Raw genomic sequence first — 19606 nt, forward strand, 5'->3', positions numbered from 1 at the left:
ACAACGTTCCCCCTCGTTTGTTGTTGAAATTTGCTGTTGGTAAGACAGTAATATGCGTTTTTGGGTTGTAGTCATAGTACTTAAGAACGAAACTGTATGAAACGCCCGTAAAGCCCGCTCGTAACTTGATTTTCCTTGACCCCTAATGGGTTATTCCCCTAGTGGGAGTTTCAGGAAATTTCCCCAAATTTGATGAGCTCCAATTGTTGGGGTTTAACCAATGAAAAATGAATGCAAGCGAACAATTAACGACTGAGCCGCAATCAGTACACACATTGAGGCATCAAGCATGGTTCGCAGGAGGCGGAAGCAGCTTATACTAGGCAAATCCTATTACCAAAGGAGTATTCTTTCGAACTCTCGCCTTGCCCCACCGTGTTCGGGTTGGGAGAGGAGACGGAAGGGACAGGACTCAAAACCATATGGGAGTTGGGTGTTGGGTGATGGGTGTTTGGTGTTGGGCGGTGGGCGGTGCGGGAGTTGGCGATGCCGGCAAAACATGCGCAAGAGAGCTCTCGGCTCTCTCTCTCGCTGACGCTCTCTCCGCCTCGGGAAAACTCTACACAGCGGATGGATAGATGGTCTTTTCGGGCTGGCTTGAAAACAAGTGGTTGAGCGAGCGATCTCTTCAGTATTGAGCAAACAGACGCAAATGCCGTTACGAGCTCGCTGCCATTGAAGCCGACTGAGTGCCGTTACAGGAAGCTGTGACGCTGAGACGCTGAGACGCCGAGAAGACTCTGAAGCTGAAAAAGAATCAGCAGCAGCAGCAGCAACAACAGCAGCAGCAGCAGTGCGGGAGTAAGGAGATTGGGAGAGAGTGAGAGAGGACACAGCAGCCAGCCAGCGGCCGGGACGAGTGAAATTCGAGGCACGAAACGAATGCGCACGACCGCCACCCGAACGCACACACACACACGCCCAGATGGGCATATCCTACAGTTGAAATACGAAACGCCTTGAGCAGAGACAGCAGCAGCAGCAGCAGGAGCACCAGCAGGAGCAGCAGCAGGAGCAGCAACAGCAACAGCAACAGCAGCAGCAGCAGCGCCAGCGACAGCGACAGCGAAGCGACCCAAAACGCGTCAGGATTCCAAGCAAAAGGCAGACAAACGGGCGAAACCTGCTGAGACGACTCGACGAGTCCTTGCGTGTCGGTTCACAGTGCGGAACACTAGAAAAACAGACCAGAAAAATAAGTATATTTAAAAAACACTCACAGCACATCACATATGAAAAAGTTCCCCCCATCAATAACCGAAAAGCATACGAAATCCGAAATTGTGAAAGCGAAACAAAAAGTAAATGATTTCAAACAAATATTCCCAAACCGAAGCCAAGCGAAGTGAAGTTATCTTTCAAATAAGTTCTGAAAATCATTTCTAAGTGAATTTTAATTAATGGAATCGAAGAAATTAAACCGCTAACCGATAACCAAAACCGAAAACAAAGTGCCGTACCGTACGACGACTGCCATAAGAAAGAATACAAATAAAAAGTGCTAAAAGTTCCTTAAACCAATATAATACAAAAAATATTGTTATAACAAAAAAATATACAAATTATACACCAAAAATATTCTTTGCATTTTAACAAACAAATAAACGAAAAAGACCACAGTGCCGTGCAAGCTGAATTTCTTGAGCAAAAGTAGTTGGAAAACTCAAGAATAGGAATAAGCATAAGCCCAGGGAAATAACACATTCAAGATACTAATATACACAGAGACTTATCTTTTTTGGTGGTGGTGTGTAGCAAGCCTCCTTGTCAGCAAAACGGACAAGGGGAAGGACACGAGAAGTAGCTGTAGAGGCAGGTCTAGAACAGCAATACCGTACCGACGCGTCGGACACGGACAGGCAGCAACTAGTTGTTAGACCCCGCACCCTCCATCCCTAGGTGGGAGAGCGAGCACTGTCTTGCAGAGTTGTTGGGGCGTGCGGCCGTGTGTGTGTGTGTGTGTGTGTGTGTGCGAGTGTGTGTGTGTGGGGAAAGGCCAACAAGGTTCAAACCCTCAGCAACAACAGCCGCATCTCATCGGGAAACTCCAACCAGCTCCAGCTCCAGCTCAAACTCCAACGCAAACTCAAACTCCGGGACTGAAAGTAGACAATTGATTATTGATTTTGTCTAAGGCTGCGCTGTGTGGAACTTCACGGCCCCGAGGAAAGACAGCAGCAAAAAGCAACAGCAACAGCAACAGCAACATCAGAGAAGGAGAGACGAGACAAGAAAAACTGCGAGAAGAAAGTGCAAGACAAAAACGCGTTGAAAAGCAGCCGAGGCGCGGGACGACAGCGCGAGAAACAGTGAAACTAACTGTGGCTTGCCTGTGTTGGGCAATGCTAGCCGTAGGCCGTCACAGTGTTGGGCAGCGGCGCGCGGCATAAAGACCTACAAGAGCTTCGAAAGTGTCAACCGAATAGAGTAGTTGTAGTCGCCCCGCGACCAACAGAGAAAAAAGCAAGCCAGTACTCTGAATTGCAGCCCTTTTCCCCCTTTCCAGCGTCTCTGCGACCCACCGTCTCACCTCTCTTGGTCGGAATATTTCGCACAAATCTTCTCCCCCAAATCACTGTCGGGACCTGAGGGACCACTAAACCGTCAAAATAACTTGTAAAATTGAAAAACTTCGCCAAATCAACAAACGGAAAATGTTCTTCTCGCTGGCTAAGACGTTCGTCTGCGTGCTACTCATCCAGGGCGGCCTCTACGCGCTGCACCTGAGCGGCAATGCCGAGAAGTCCCCTCCATCCTCCACCGTCATGATGGGACCGGTGGACGGCACCTCATCTTCCTCCTTTATGGCCTGGAAGCCGCCGCCGGCTCAGCAGCAGCAGCAACACCATCAACAACATCCGGGAGTCGACCAGTCAGGCGGTGGACACGCCTCGCACCGATCCGCTGCAGCGGCCGCCTACGATGCCACTACGGTGCGGCTGAACAAGGAGATCGCGGACATGGCACAGCTGGAGCGGGAGCGGCTCATGCTCCTCGCACGTGCAGGCAAGCAGACGGCGGAGAGCAACGGGCCGGCGGGTCATGGCGGTCGCGGACACCAGTTCATTGCCGGACGCATTCAGATGCAGCCCAGCGAGGATCTGGATGTGGGCGACTATCCGGCGCTGGTGCAGCAGGCAGCCAGGGGCTTTATATTCGGCAGCGTGCAGAAGGAGCCGCCTACTCCGCTCGAGGACGACTACGTACAGCCCCGGGAGCTGGATAGCCATGCCGTCAAGTACTACGGGCGGGTGGTGGTGCCCGCGGATCGCGAGGTGGAGGTGGAGCCACTCTACGAGCCTCTGCACTCCTTTGGGGACTTTGACGACTTCTCTGAGCTGGACCAGGAGCCGCACCTCGGCGAGGACGAGCTCCTGCGCGAGCTGGATACCTATCAGTACCACGGCAAGGAGGAGGATTCGCCGCTGCCGGAGAACCCGTATCGCACCTTGGAACAGCTCGAGCTGAGTGCGCCCGAGTCCATGCAGCAGCTCTTAGAGCTGGATCACCGCGACGGGCATCCGGCCAAGATGGCTGGTCACCCGGGCCCCTCCCATCCCGGAAACTTCAACATTCGCATGCAGCAGAAGTGGGCCCGGAAACGGGGTGGAGCCGCCGTTGAAGTCGGGCCGGATAGGCAGCCCTCGCTGCAGCGCAACATCTTCGGGCAGCACTTCAAGCAGCAGCGTGGACTACTCTCGCTGGCCAACTCCGAGGCCACGGCCAGCAAGCATCTCAAGGCGAGTACCCGTTCCGGCGGCCTCAGTCTCAATGCTCCCAAGGAAAACGAAAAGTCAGCCCAAACAGCCGCAAGTGGACTAGCAGCAGCCGTCGGAGGCAGTGCCTCTGGTGCCGCCAGTCAGCAGCAGAACAAACAGCAGCACGAATCCACATCTGGAGATGCTCAACAGCAGCAACAGCAGCAGCAGCAGCCGAATACGCAGGACAAGAAGGAGTCCGAGCAACAGTTGCTGCATCCCAACCACAAGCGTTCCGGCAGCGTGAACTCCGCCGGAGGGGCAGCGCACGGCGCCGGATACGCAGCGCCATCCATCTCCTATAGCGTAGCCAGTCAGTTGATGCTGCGCACGGCCCGCGGCCAGCGGCAGTACGATGTGCCACAAATCGGTGAGTACCAAATGCCCGTAGCTTGCGAGTGTACTGAGTCCTACGAAAATCGATGAATCGAAACTGATTGGGCTAGCCTCTGACCTTTAGCCCCCCCCTTCACCCCAGTTCAACATCCTACATGCTAGAAAATTGATCTAATCAGACCTCGACCACAGCAAACGAAAACAAAAACAGTCAAGCCCCAGTCAGAGTCAGGCAATACCACTCCATTCCATTATCTGGATTCCATGTCAGCTAATTTTATACGTACCCCCAATCGCATGGCCTGGACTGAGACACGGACCAGAAGTACGTTCCAACCGCATACACACGGGTACTTACACACGGGCTGTGGCTGCAAGTATTAGCCGCAGACAACGGCCATATAATTGCAAGCCGCTTGGGATTTTGGGCTCCTCGCAAGCAGAGTAAAATGTTCCTAAAAGGTGCAGGGCAGAGCACATAAACATAAGGACTCAACAGCCGCCTCAGTAGTCAGTACCCGGAGCTGGCCGACTACTGAATGGGATCCGATCCCCTTATCCACCACATCAATCAGCAATCGACAATCGCAGTGCGATTAATAACTTGTCAGCAGCTCCAGTGTCCATTGTCCGAAACTGCAATGACAAAGTTTCCTGCAATATTTCCATCCATTTTCCATTTATTTTTGGAAACTTTGGCAGCCTCCTGCTCCCGGCACCGCTTGCCCTCCCAGTTTGGCCATTGCATTTAGCAAATTAGTCGGCGAGAAGCTGCTAGAACGGTGCCTTTTGTCTGGGGAAAGTTCGTCCTTGGCTTTTCTCCATTCCCCATTCCCCATTCCCCATTACCCATTTCGGCTGTTGTTAATCACTTGGATAGCTAAATTACTTTACAACAAGTTTTGATGGCCTCCATGAATACGGAATGGGCTTAGAGAAAACCGTGGCTGGCGCTTGCGCTGTCGCTGGCACTGGCGCACCGAGAGTACTTGGTCTGGACTGGTCTGGCCAGCAATTTTAATTATACCCGATACTCAAAATGAGTATTGGGATATATTAGATTTGTGGTAAAAGTGGATGTGCGTAACGTCCAGAAGGAATCGTTTCCGACCCCATAAAGTATATATATTCTTGATCAGCATCAATAGCCGAGTCGATTGAGCCCTGTCCGTCCGTCCGTCCGTCCGTCCGTCCCCTTAAGCGCCTAGTGCTCAAAGACTATAAGAGCTAGAGCAACGATGTTTTGGATCCAGACTTCTGTGATATGTCACTGCTACAAAAATATTTCAAAACTTCGCCCCGCCCACTTCCGCCCCCACAAAGGACGAAAATCTGTGGCATCCACATTTTTAAAGATACGATAAAGCCAAAACGCAGAATCGTAGAGGATGACTATATGTTCTGGAGTGTAAAATCTCAACCAGATCGTATAATTATTATAGCCAGAATCAAGAAAACAATTTCATTCTTTCTCGCTCTGTCTCTCTCTAACACACAGGTTTCATGGTCGGTTTTGCCAATTGCAAAATATGAGTTCAAGGATCTCAGAACCTATAAGATCCAGAGCAACCAAATTTGGTATCCACACTCCTGTGATATCGGACCTTGACCGTTTCGTGTCCAAATTTCGCCACACCCCCTTCCGCCCCCGCAAAGGACGAAAATCTGGGGCATCCACAAATCTCAGAGACTATTAAGGCTAGAGTAACCAAATTCGGTATCCGCACTTCCGTTAGATCTCACTATAAAACGTTTATCTCAAAATTTCGCCTCACCCCCTTTCGCCCCCACAAAAGACGAAAATCTGTTGCATCCACAATATTGCACATTCGAGAAAACTAAAAACGCAGAATCATAGATAATGACCATATCTATCAGACTGCTGAATCTGGATCAGATCAGATCATTTGTATAGCCAAAAGGAACAAATCAATTTGCAGTGGCTACGCAGCGCCCGACGTCACGCTCAGACTGATTTTCTGTCTCTCTCGCACGCACTCTTTGTCGTGTGGTTCAATATTAGCGGCGTCTGCCGCAGGAGAGCCATACTGACTTAGTATCGGGTATAACTGTAGAGTTGCGGTGTCCGCAGCAACTCACAACGTTCCACCTCGTTTTTATACCCGATACTCAAAATGAGTATTGGGGTATATTAGATTTGTGGTAAAAGTGGATGTGTGTAACGTCCAGAAGGAATCGTTTCCGACCCCATAAAGTATATATATTCTTGATCAGCATCAATAGCCGAGTCGATTGAGCCCTGTCTGTCTGTCCGTCTGTCCGTCCGTCCGTCCGTCCGTCCGTCCGTCCCCTTCAGCGCCTAGTGCTCAAAGACTATAAGAGCTAGAGCAACGATGTTTTGGATCCAGACTTCTGTGATATGTCACTGCTACAAAAATATTTCAAAACTTCGCCCCGCCCACTTCCGCCCCCACAAAGGACGAAAATCTGTGGCATCCACATTTTTAAAGATACGATAAAGCCAAAACGCAGAATCGTAGAGGATGACTATATGTTCTGGAGTGTAAAATCTCAACCAGATCGTATAATTATTATAGCCAGAATCAAGAAAACAATTTCATTCTTTCTCGCTCTGTCTCTCTCTAACACACAGGTTTCATGGTCGGTTTTGCCAATTGCAAAATATGAGTTCAAGGATCTCAGAACCTATAAGATCCAGAGCAACCAAATTTGGTATCCACACTCCTGTGACCGTTTCGTGTCCAAATTTCGCCACACCCCCTTCCGCCCCCGCAAAGGACGAAAATCTGGGGCATCCACAAATCTCAGAGACTATTAAGGCTAGAGTAACCAAATTCGGTATCCGCACTTCCGTTAGATCTCACTATAAAACGTTTATCTCAAAATTTCGCCTCACCCCCTTTCGCCCCCACAAAGGACGAAAATCTGTTGCATCCACAATATTGCAGATTTGATAAAACTAAAAGCGCAGAATCATAGTTAACGACCATATCTATCAGATTGCTGAATCTGGATCAGATCGGATCATTTTTGTAGCCAAAAGCAAGAAATCAATTTGCAGCGCCCGACGTCACGCTCAGACTGATTTTCTGTCTCTCTCGCACGCACTCTTTGTCGTGTCGTTTAACAACGTTCCCCCTCGTTAATTATCACTTTCAAGTTTAATGGCGGCCATTGTTATGGCCGAGTGCTAAATGCGATTTCATTGTCCGCCAGCAGAGGAGAGCAGGAAAGCAGGAGAGCAGGGAAGCAGGAGAGCAGGATACCAAGAGGAGAGACAGGACAATCTGTAATTGCAGATTCGAAACTTTATTTATATCCAACTTTATAATTTGATTGAATGATTATGGTCTGAAAATAACCATTTTTCAATTCCTTCCTCGTTAGCAATTGAGTATAATCGATACAATCTGTTAATTGTTAATTGATTGCTGCGTTTAAATGGATGATAAATATGGGTGTCCCACAAGGACTGAGAGCTGAGAGCTAATCAGTTCCAAAAACGAGTCTCTAAATGAATGATGAATGATTCGATTGCCCCCCAAGTAGCATCAAAAAACTCGCTCGTTTTAGTCTAATTTGTGGCAAGTTTGCTGAATTTTCTGCCGTTTGTATGGTGTAATTGTATATGATAAATTATATCGTTAATATAACTACTTTTAGCTGCTTTCGAGCCAATCAAAAATTGCCAATTACAAATCAATTTCTTCACATATTCATGGGTAAAAATTCCCTCAAACTGATTAGCCAATTAAATTTGATTGGAGTGGTTGCCTTTTTGTCTTACCTATGGCGCCGCCTGGCATGGCTCCTCTTTCGAGGAGCTCTCCTTCCGCCACGAAGAGCATCTCATTTAAGTGGCTTTTCCAGTGAAAAAGCTCAATATGAAATGAAATGAATACAATCAATGAATTTTCATTTTATGCGCATGTTTGGAGCGAACTTTTCCACTGCTTTCCCTTTTTTCTTTATTTTGATGGGAAAATTCCCCTTGGCTGTTTCAGTTTTCCCACATTTCTTTTCTTTCCTCCGTTCCCCCCTCTTTCTGTGTTATTATTGTTTGCCAACTTTTAACGTCATCAAGTGTCAGCTGCAAAGCCGTCCACAGCCAACCGCCAACCAAGTTGTCGGCCCTCTTCATCCCCACATTGGTTCCCTGTTTTATTATCCACTGTTTCTAGAGGAAAATTGGAAAACCATCGCGTCGGAGGATCCGGCACAAAAACATATGTGCCCAAAACGGTAGCGCGTTATCGGAGGTGTCCTGCTGCTCGTCAGAGTCGGAGTCGGAGTCGGACTCTGGCGGGTAAAGAGTTTTCATGCGGAACAATACACAAACCACTGGCACTTTTTCCGGGGAATCCTGCGGCCGCGGTGGCCGTTGACATCATTAGGACGCGTTTGCCGTTTACGATCTGCACGGTGCGGTTTCTCACTAATTCAGTAACAGCAGCCCGGGGGGCCATCACGCCGGACAGGACCAGAACCCGAGCCCGGACCTACACGGCTGGGCCCGGCACACAGGCAGAGACACCTACGGTGGCATTGTCAGAGGGCAGTGGCAGAGGGACACTCATTCATTCATGGACGCCTGTGTTTGACATGTCCTTTCTCCCACGCCCACATGCTGGCACTTTGCCTGTCCCTGTCTCTCTCCCTCTCACTCTCACTTTCACTCCTTCTTTCTGCCTTTATGAATGTGTGTGCGCCTCTATGTTCTCCCACTCATTTTCATTCCCTTTCCACTGTTTCTGGCTGTTGATTTAATTTGTAATTCGAGGAGAGGTCCTCAAGTGTCCACTTGGCGGCGAAAGGATCATCGATAAGTGCGGACGCACCCGCTCCTCTGACGCCCATCGTTCCATTGTTGCGTTAAATATTACGCAAATTAGTTGGAAATGGATATTGGAGATGTCTCCTTGTCGTGGGCGTGGTCTAGGTCTCGCTCTCGCTCTCGGTCTCAGTCTCTGTCTCTGTCTCGGTCTCATCTGATGGAAATTTCCTAAGCCGCACAGACGCGACAGGTTGTCTGGCAGGACTAGGACATCTGCATCCCTCCGTCAATGCCTGTCTGGGGCTCGATAATTGGACTTTGATATGCAAATAGTCGGTGGGTCTCGAGCTCGAGCCACAGCCTGTGGGCAATTTGCTGGAAAAATGTCTCCCCGTCGCCGTCCTGGTATGCCGCAGCCTTTGAATTGATCTCGCCAAATCCTTGCCGTAATTTGTACTGTAATTTTCTGCTCTGTGTGGCGGCACAGCGTGCTCCTTGACCTATAAAAAGAGGATATACTCAATAGTCGCTCAATATACGTATATAACTTGAAATTCTATGCACAACAAAAGCCACGACGGGGTGGGGGGGACACACAGACGCATTTTCCAACAAGGTCGAATCAAATTTATTCCGCATAGAGACAGAGTTCCCAGCGATGGCTTTGGCTTCCATTGGATTGGAGGTTTGGATGGAGTGCGGTCTGGTTTCTGGTTAATTGAGGGAGCACATCTTATCACTTTGCAGTCGAGTTAACTGAAAGACCATCCCTTTATTCGAATTTCACTGTACCGCCGAAAAGTCTACGGAAATACTGAAGAAAGCGGAGCAGTGTTAATGGCAAAGTAAACCGATGGTTAAATATAGCCGGTAGATGGACTCCGTAGTGCAACAGCAACTGAAGAGAGAGACAGAGAGTGAGAGAGAGAGAGAGAGAGAGACACAGTACACAAATCAATATACAATGACATCATCTGCGCCAGCATCCGGCAGGCAGACATCTAGACAGACAGTCCGTGAAATTTTAAAGCACACAAACAGGCGATTGGCCTAAACCCACTTCTCCCCCCGTCCGCCCTCCCCATCGGCCCTTCACAACCACCTTTACCGCCCATCACCCCCCAGATCTGATGCGATGAGGAGCCTGCATATATAATTATGCCACACGACGGCGAAAGCGACGGCGACGGCAACGGCGACGAGGCTGTGAGAAAATATTTACATTACCGTAAGGCAAAGGACCCGAAAGATGGGGGGAAGGGCCAACGGCGGACGCGGCCATTGAGCAGGCCAATTGCATGCATACATATGTACATATGTATGTACCACTTGTACTAGTAAAAATCTGTGGCTAGTGTGGCATGTCGGAGGCTGGAATTGTAGTCGAAAAGGATTGCCGGGAATGGGAAATCTAGTGGCCAAATAGCTGGCGGGGGCGCTGTGCTGTTGCTGTGTGCACTGCATAAATATCAGCAGCTTCTCAGCTTCCCTTCGAGTACGAGTACGAGTAAGATTACTCTTGTGGATCACAACGGATGGATGTTTGGGAGGGGGGTTGGGATGCCGAAACCCTCTTGCCCAAAATCTATAATAAGCCACAAGAGACCGAATCAACGAATCACTTGGCTATATATGTATATATATCTATATATAGTATATATGTATCTATATATATATACCATATACACGAGTATTTGAACAGTCAACGGCTCCGGCTCTTAGTCATCTGAAGAGGGAAAAACTCTTCAGCCAATAAATATATCTGTGTAATTGCGTATGTGTGTGTGCTCTCTCTGTGCTCGTGGTAGACTTTTTTAGTCAATGAAGCGTCAAAGACTTTTGCTTATGATATATTTACCCAAGACAGAGCAAAAAAGCCAGAGAGAGAGAGAGAGAGAGAGAGAGAGAGAGAGAGAGGGGCAGGGAGGGAAGGAGGAAGAGTGAGCCACAAGAGATGACGCAATGAAATCTAGAGACATGCCACAATAAGGCGAAAGTGTAAGAAAGAACTCCGAGGGAAAGCGAAGCAAAACGAGGGGAAAGCCATGCCCAGACAGCCAAGTAGTTGTCGTCCTCGTCTTCCTCGCCGTCGTCGTCCTCGTCGTGCCTAATAAGTTGCGAGTTGACGCGGAATTTATGAATGAATCGCACAACATGTGAGTAGACAGAGGTACCGGAAGTGGGTGGGGTCGGTGGTGGGGGGCCACACATTTTGGCTCATCATTGTTTCAGCTCAAAGTGCCCGTAAAATTATCCGAGTGTCGAGAGCTCCCTCCACAGCACAGCAGGGCACATTTATCCTATTTAGCATATGACTAATGGCTTATTTATTAGCTTGAAATACTCGTGCTGTTCAGGTCCTCTCAGCCCGACATTGGTGCCAGGATCAGTTTTCGGGCTGCTGACGAGTATCTCTCTATATTTTGACGCCTTCCCCCTTGCGGACTTCAGTGGAAGTATAAATACCCGTGGATTCTGTTTCAGGGGATTGGGTTTCATTGGACTGTGGCGTAGTCTGGTCATAAATGGTGAAAAAAAATGCCGGGAATAGCCAAAGGTGGCCCTCGACTGGTTACCAATGCGGGCTCTCATTTCTCCGGGTTTCGACAGAAGCTGAGACATTTACGCAGTTATCCTTAAACCTGAAAGCAAACTACAATAATTTGAAGATAAAAATCTAGCCGACGGGGTTGAGTCCTGGTCCGTAGCCAGTGCCAGAGACGGGCCTCAAGTGCGCATAGACAAATGACATATGACGGAGGTTCGGTTCGGTTCGGTTCTCCTTTCTATTTTGTTTTTTTGGCGCTGTCCGGGAAGGGAGGTAGATAGATAGATAGATAGAGAGAGAGAGAGAGAGAGAGAGCACCGGGGAGTCGATGTGCGTCATAGTCGTAGGCCATGGAAATCAAACGCAATAGAAAAGCCAAGAAGGAGTCCGTGCCTGTGTCCGTGGCTGTGTCCGTGTCGGTGTCCGTGTCCGTCCGGCCAGTGAAAACTGGAGCAGGCAGAGCGTAGTGTCAGTGCCTGCGCGTGTGGCAGGGCAGGCACTGTGGCCAAGTGCATAGTCATGCTAATGCAAATTATGGCTTATTTAAGCCAACAGCCAAAGCCTACTTTCAGGCAGCGTCACTTCACCATGTCGCAGGTCCCAAGCTAAACAAAAACCCAAGAAAAAAGTACTCAAAGCGAAAGTACGAGGAGCAGGAGCAGAGGCAGAGTGCACTTGGAGTGCTGGAAGAGTTGGCGTTGGCCAAGTGGACATGAATACGGACATGGACATGGACATAGACATGGAGATGGGATTGAGGTTAGAGCTGCGACGAGGACGAGGATGAGGACGAGCAGCAGAGAGGCTGCTGCTGCTGCTGGTGTTGCCTTCTTAAAGGCTTCCGGCCCCGGGAGCTCGCATCAGTCGTGCATAATGAGGCTAGCACTCACTCGCATAGCTGCATGCATAATTTAGTCGGAGAAGAGCCAGCAGAGGAGGCCGGGAGGAAGAAGGAAGAACACCGGAGGCGGTACCGGAGCAGGTCCTGAGACGGTTGTGCTTTTCTTACTTCACAACGGCCGACCGCCGCCGCTGACCTTTTCCACAACGAAGCGATCTCGGGCCATGTACATCCAGGGGTACCCACATCCAGTCCGTTTCTGCATAATCATCTCCGTGAATGCTCTGCCCGTTTAAAAAGCAAATGCCTGGGACGGGACAGGTATTATGCAATATTTATGTGCGCCTTCCAACTCGAAAAAACGGAAAATTATTTTCCTATCTCCTACTACCACACTTCCCCATCCCCATTCAACCGTAGAGCCACTCTGCACCCCAACTAGTCCAGCGAGATAGATCTCCATCAATCATCGGCATTTTCTGTCGCTTGTTGGCCCTATTGATTGCTCTATTATGCCATATTTTTATGGTACCATGGATACGCATACGGATACGGCCTTGGCTGAGAGTCTTTCCAAATACAAATTGAAAATGAAAATGAGAATGGTTTATGGTTTATGGTTTATGGTTCCCTCTTAGACGCAACTTGTTGCCCGCTGCTGCCACACCTGCCACATACGAGTATGTGGCGGCACAGCAGTTGTGGTGGAATTGTCCAATCGGAGAGTGCCAACGAATAAGCCAATGCCGTCCATTCGAATATGTTTCTGTTCGAATAAATCAAAAAAAAAAACCACAATGTCTGCTCCTGTCGTCCTGTCGTGCTATCCTCCTGTCTCCCTGTCCTCCTGTCTTTCGGGTTTCGGCTTAAGTCTGGCAAATAAATGTCAAGGTGTGTCAGTGCGGGATTTAGATAAAATTGACAGGTGGTTTGCAATTAAATAAGATTTATATTCAGCTAGCAGGAGACGAATAGATTAATGTATGCTCCGGTCTATGGCTGGTGGTGCCACAACATGACCTCTGGCTGTCAGTGCAAGGCGCGAACCAGCACCGAACTGTGCTAATAAAGCCAGCTTTTCCATGATTTCCCATCTTATGTACACTATCCCCGCTGTATCTGACGCTATGGGACCTGTTACCTATGGGACCATCCAAAATACAGCGTTTAGGGTCTAGGGTTTAATTCGTGCCTGTGTTCCTGTGTTCCTGTGCCTGTGCCCGACAACAAACAAAGCAGACCAGGCCAATAGCCAAGGGCCCAATGGCTAGGCAAATACCCGCAGTCCATGCTGTGGCCTAGGTAAGGCCGAACACCCGCCTGTGTACCATGTCTGCGTACGTCAGCCGAGGCGGACCGCACCACAGTCGCTCCTGGGTACACATAGACCGACAGACCAGACCCGTGCACACACAGATACCCAGCGCCATGTATACCCTTGCAGAGCTAGGTCCTCGAATGAATCCCCGGCGAGGAAGGCAGCTTATCGATTCTATAAACTTCTGGCAAGCACTCGGCTGCGGATACTTTAGTGGATAACTCTTTTGTTGCTAAGATAATCCAAACAAATGCCACAACTTTTGATCGGAGCAATCTGTCTGGAAGGGTATTTCAGGCTTCGGTTCCCACAGTCGGACACACAGACATTCACAGTTCTTATGGTTGCCTGTGTGTGTGTGTGTATTTTTAGCGCTGTAGCGCCTAAAGCAATGCACCATTATCTATACAACTAACACAAACAGGTGGAGGGTGGTGGAGGAGGAAAAAACCACCGACTGACAGTCGGACGGTCGGACTGTGGGACTGTTGGCGGGTTCCAGGCGGGGGGGAGGGGGAAGGAGGGTAAATTAATACGCGACAAGCATTGGGCTGGTCTGTCGTTGGTTCGGTCTTAAACCTGCCGCCAGCCGCCACTAAAGCAGCAAATGGCTGTTGTGCCACACTATCCGACAAGGGAGTGCGTAGGGCTACACTGCGGCAAACATTCCCAGGCACTGGGATTGGGGCTGGATTCCTGCGAGCGTGGTGCTCCGGCATGGGGTGATGGTAATGAGGTCAGTGCGATGGGGTCTGCGTCATTTTCCAAAACGCCATTACGCAACGCTGCGACTTGTTTGATTCAATTTGTGCGATATTTCCTGAATAATTGAGGACAGAGCCTCGTCGTGGTGGCATTGCATAACCGAAGTGCCTCCCCATCGTTGTGCCGTCGACCCCACTCATTGTTTTCTAATCAAAAACCAAATATAAACCAAACACTCGAGCCACTGCGTGGGCCATAGGCAAACACAGTGAAGTGAAATGGCAATGGAAATGAAATGGCAATGGAAATGGGAAAAAGCAAATGCGAATGACAATGGGGATGTGTGGCAGTGTGGCGTGGGAGAAAGGGGAAGGGACAGTGACAGTGACAACAATGGAAAACTGCTGCGACTTGCAGTTGACGAAAGGCCAGGGCCGGTACAGATTCACATACGCAGTCCATGAATGGTGGACCCCGGTGGACCCCGGTGGACCCCCCACCCGGAGAGCCAGTGAGTGGCGGCTGTTTTTGTGAATGAAACCAGGCGTTGGACACTTAAATCCGCTTAGGGTTGACTCAACCATAGCCGGTCATGAGACCTGCAGTGATTTCGCTTGTGATTTGCAGTTGCTAAATGGCAAGCCTCAATTTGGGATCCACCTGTGTTTCAGAGGGATTTCTGTGGATGAGAACGTTCTTCTGAACTGCTCCTGTTTTGCCCAGCTTGGTCCCAGTAGCACTTCCAGTCACTGTTTTAATATCGGTAATGTTTCTATTCCCAGCGCGCTTAGAGCACTTTTCATTCGTAAATGAAGGCTCTTGAGTTCCCTCTTGAGTCTTCAGTCACTGTTCCGACCACTGTCCACCTCTGGCTGAATGGGGCTCCGTTCCGGGGGTCGGTCTGGACCTACGAATGGTATGTGTACTCGTATCTATAAGTCGTATCAGGAGGTTAGCATCTTCCTATGCCTGACATTTCTGTTAAATATGCCAAGGCAATCTCAGAGGGAGGCTGGGCTGAAATTCCACTAAGGTCAGAGTTCAAATTGAGTTTGGACGGAAAATTAAATGGAAAAAGAGGCGAGGAGCCCCCTGTGGCGACCCCTTGGAACGCCTCGCCCTCGGCCGCTGTCATACACCAGGGGGCGGGGATTGGAGCAAGATGTGAAAGATGTGCAAGATGGGGTTGGCTGGGGTCTTTCCTGCTTGGCTTTGCTTTGCTTTGCTTTGCCATTATTATTGTCAAAGGTGAGCACTCGCCCTGGAACTCCCTGGCTGGTACTTAAGTGGCTGCCGTCTGGGAACTGTCAACTGTTTTGGCTCCCCTTCGCCGTTGGAGCCTCTTTTTCACCCTTGGCATTGTGTCATTTGACAGCCGGCGTCTTGACAACAAGTTCCCCCTTTTTAGCAGAGTCCGCGACCCCACTCCGCCTTTTTGTCGCTCTCTGCCAGACTCTGCTTTGTCCTCTCTGTCCCCTGGGAGGGGAGAGTCTACCTCTCCCTCCTGGACAAGACAACACCCAGGCTCAGGCCCGAGCCAGTGCTTAGGGGATGTCGCGCGGAAATTAGGTAACTAAGTAGCCCCGGACGAGAGGGCAGAGAGTCCGCTCCACGGAGCTGGAGGTAGGGGAATGGGAGCATAATCAAAACTTTTCATTATGGCCCTCCCACACCATCCAGTAGAGGCACCAGCAGCCAGTGTCAGCGCCTCAGCCATATTTCACAATGAAAACTCATCATTATACACGAATCGAGCTAAAGAAAGAACAACAACAACAAAAAGAAAGAAAGGAAAAACACGTTAAGAACATTTTGGGCAGGTAAGCAGCGCTGTGCCGTGGAAAAAAGCAAAAGTTTTATTGTCGTTGCGACCGAGGAACGCATAAACTTGGCTTAAAAGTTTGCGAGGCAGTCGGCAAACGGGCGGCCTTGTCCAACACCCACAGCCACAGCCACGCCCACGCCCACGCCCACGCTCTTGGAGATGGCCCCGGTCCTGACCATGTCTAAAAAATAAGAGAGAAAATTACAGTGCAACTTTTGGGGCCAGAAACACTTTTAATGAAACTTTTCTTTCCTTCTTATTTATCTCTATCGCTGTTTGCTCCCTGCTCCCTGCTCCCTGCTCTCCTTCGCTTGCTTTCCGCGAAAATGCCGAAACAAGGTAGGCAAACGAGAGGCCAGAGCAAAAGCGAAAAGAAAAGGAAAAGAAAAAGGACGAGGCGTTGTCTTAACGCTAATGAAAAGTCAGAAGGGAGTCGGACTACGTGCCGAGCAGCAGGAGCAGCAGCAGCGGGCATCCCAAGAAAATAATATTAACGAGGGGGAACGTTGTGAGTTGCTGCGGACACCGCAACTCTACATTTATACCCGATACTAAGTCAGTATTGCTCTCCTCCGGCAGACGCTGCTAATATTAAACGACTCGACAAAGAGTGCGTGCGAGAGAGACAGAAAATCAGTCTGAGCGTGACGTCGGGCGCTGCGTAGCCACAGCAAATTGATTTGTTCTTTTTGGCTATAAAAATTATCTGATCTGGTCCAGATTCAGCAATCTGATAGATATGGTCGTTATCTATGATTCTGCGTTTTTAGTTTTCTCAAATCTGCAATATTGTGGATGCAACAGATTTTCGTTCTTTGTGGGGGCGGAAGGGGGTGGGGCGAAATTTGGACACGAAACGGTCAAGGTCCGATATCACAGGAGTGTGGATACCAAATTTGGTTGCTCTGCCTCTTATAGATTCTGAGATCCTTGAACTCATATTTTGCAATTGGCAAAACCGACCATGAAACCTATGTGTTAGAGAGAGACAGAGCGAGAAAGAATGAAATTGTTTTCTTGATTCTGGCTATAATAATTATACGATCTGGTTGAGATCTTACATTCTAAAACAAATAGTCATCCTCTACGATTCTGCGTTTTTGGTTTTATCGTATCTTTAAAAATGTGGATGCCACAGATTTTCGTCTTTTGTGGGAGCGGAAGTGGGCGGGGCGAAGTTTTGAAATATTTTTGTAGCAGTGACATATCACAGAAGTCTGGATCCAAAACATCGTTACTCTAGCTCTTATAGTCTTTGAGGACTAGGCGCTGAAGGGGACGGACAGACGGACGGACGGACGGACGGACAGACGGACAGACGGACAGACAGACATGGCTCAATCGACTCGGCTATTGATGCTGATCAAGAATATATATACTTTATGGGGTCGGAAACGATTCCTTCTGGACGTTACACACATCCACTTTTACCACAAATCTAATATACCCCAATACTCATTTTGAGTATCGGGTATAATAATGTGAGATATGGCCGGGAGGGGGAGGAACGTGTTGGCTTAGGGGAAAGCCAGAGGGAGCTGGCAGAGGGAAATGAATGAACATTTTGGGGAGAGAGCAAGAAGCGGCACTAAAAATATCAAAAGTTATAAATAATTTTCCATAAAGAAAAGTGATATGTTCAAAACATGTTGACAGTGCACCGCAGAGTCCGAGCCATGTGGCCGCCAGAAGCCACCCAATCGCAATCGCAATCCCAGTCCCAGTCCCGGAGTCCCAGTTCCTGTCCCAGTTTTCAATTTGCGAAAAATTTCCAAGGCAAAAAGTTCAAAGTAAACAAGCAAACACATCACACGATGCCAGCCAGGAAGCAGGAGTCGAGGAGAATCGAGCAGGCAGCCAACAGCCAGCATCCAGCATCCAGGGTGGGGTCCGTGCTTTTGGTTGCATGCAGTAATCCAGGAGTTATGTGGCATTCCACATGTTTATGTCCAGTTGGACGCACCTGCCATGGGGCGTATGGCATGGCGGCAGGAGCTCTTGTTTTGGCAGGACCCCGAATGGGGGAGGCGGGGTGCAATTTGTATGCCACTAATGCCAGGAAAACAATTGCGAAAAGTAGTTTTCCAGACCATGCACAGACACGTAACGCAACGAAAGAAACGGTATGCTAAGTGGGGACACGGATACGGACACGGGTCGAACAGTGGGTGCCAGCAGGAAGCGAATGGACGGCGATTCAGTACGGAAATAGACGTAAATTGTATTTAGATTCATAGTATATAAATGCGTAATGGATTCAAGTCGAGTCAAGAGCACAAGAGGGAAATTTAAATTATTGAACGGCATTGATTGTGCATCGAACGCCGTCCATTGTCCACTGGCCACCACTACCGCTGTCCCAAGTGACGCAAGCTACTCGAGGGGGGCCACAGCCAGCGCTAGCACCACTCGACTCCGCCTGGATAATCATCATTAAATCATCCGCCAACACAGAATTATAACCATTAAAGCTATAAATAAAGTGCCACTTGCTAAAGCAAACTACCGAGTGCCAGACTAGACCCACTCGGACTCGGAGTCGGAGCAGGACTCGGACCCCGGGCAGGACTCAGGCATGTGGGCGTGGCTGTGGGCACTTGGCAGTCCTCGCCTGTAATTACTTTGATTCGGAAAAAGTAGAAAGGAGCAATATTACGAGGGGGAACGTTGTGAGTTGCTGCGGACACCGCAACTCTACGGTTATACCCGATACTAAGTCAGTATGGCTCTCCTCCGGCAGACGCCGCTAATATTAAACGACACGACAAAGAGTGCGTGCGAGAGAGACAGAAAATCAGTCTGAGCGTGACGTCGGGCGCTGCGTAGCCACTGAAAATTGATTTGTTGCTTTTGGCTACAAAAATGATCCGATCTGATATTCAGCAATCTGATAGATATGGTCGTTATCTATGATTCTGCGTTTTTAGTTTTCTCGAATCTGCAATATTGTGGATGCAACAGATTTTCGTTATTTGTGTGGGCGGAAGGGGGTGGGGCGAAATTTTGAGATATACGTTTTATAGTGAGATCTAACAGAAGTGCGGATACCAAATTTGGTTACTCTAGCCATAATAGTCTCTGAGATTTGTGGATGCACCAGATTTTCGTCCTTTGGGGGGCGGAAGGTACGGAGGGTACAAAACGGTCAAGGTCCGATATCACAGGAGTGTGGATACCAAATTTGGTTGCTCTGGCTCTTATAGGTTCTGAGATCCTTGAACTCATATTTTGCAATGAAACCTGTGTGTTAGAGAGAGAGAGACAGAGCGAGAAAGAATGAAATTGTTTTCTTGATTCTGGCTATAATAATTATACGATCTGGTTGAGATCTTACATTCTAAAACATATAGTCATCCTCTACGATTCTGCGTTTTTGGTTTTATCGTATCTTTAAAAATGTGGATGCCACAGATTTTCGTCCTTTGTGGGAGCGGAAGTGGGCGGGGCGAAGTTTTGAAATATTTTTGTATCAGTGACATATCACAGAAGTCTGGATCCAAAACATCGTTACTCTAGCTC

At 48.9% G+C, this 19606-nt stretch overlaps 1 protein-coding gene across 1 annotated transcript in view; it reads left to right on the forward strand.

Moving 5' to 3' along the window:
• The first annotated feature begins 626 nt into the window (after nt 1–626).
• LOC117190417 overlaps nt 627–19606 on the forward strand; it is a 56749-nt gene continuing 37769 nt past the window's right edge. Inside the window, exon 1 of the mRNA XM_033395494.1 lies at nt 627–4128. Coding sequence (XP_033251385.1) covers nt 2655–4128 — 1474 coding nt within the window. The 5' untranslated portion in view covers nt 627–2654. The remainder of the gene's footprint in view (nt 4129–19606) is intronic.

This window comes from Drosophila miranda (genome assembly GCF_003369915.1).
Source record: "Drosophila miranda strain MSH22 chromosome Y unlocalized genomic scaffold, D.miranda_PacBio2.1 Contig_Y1_pilon, whole genome shotgun sequence".
Lineage (NCBI taxonomy): Eukaryota > Metazoa > Arthropoda > Insecta > Diptera > Drosophilidae > Drosophila > Drosophila miranda.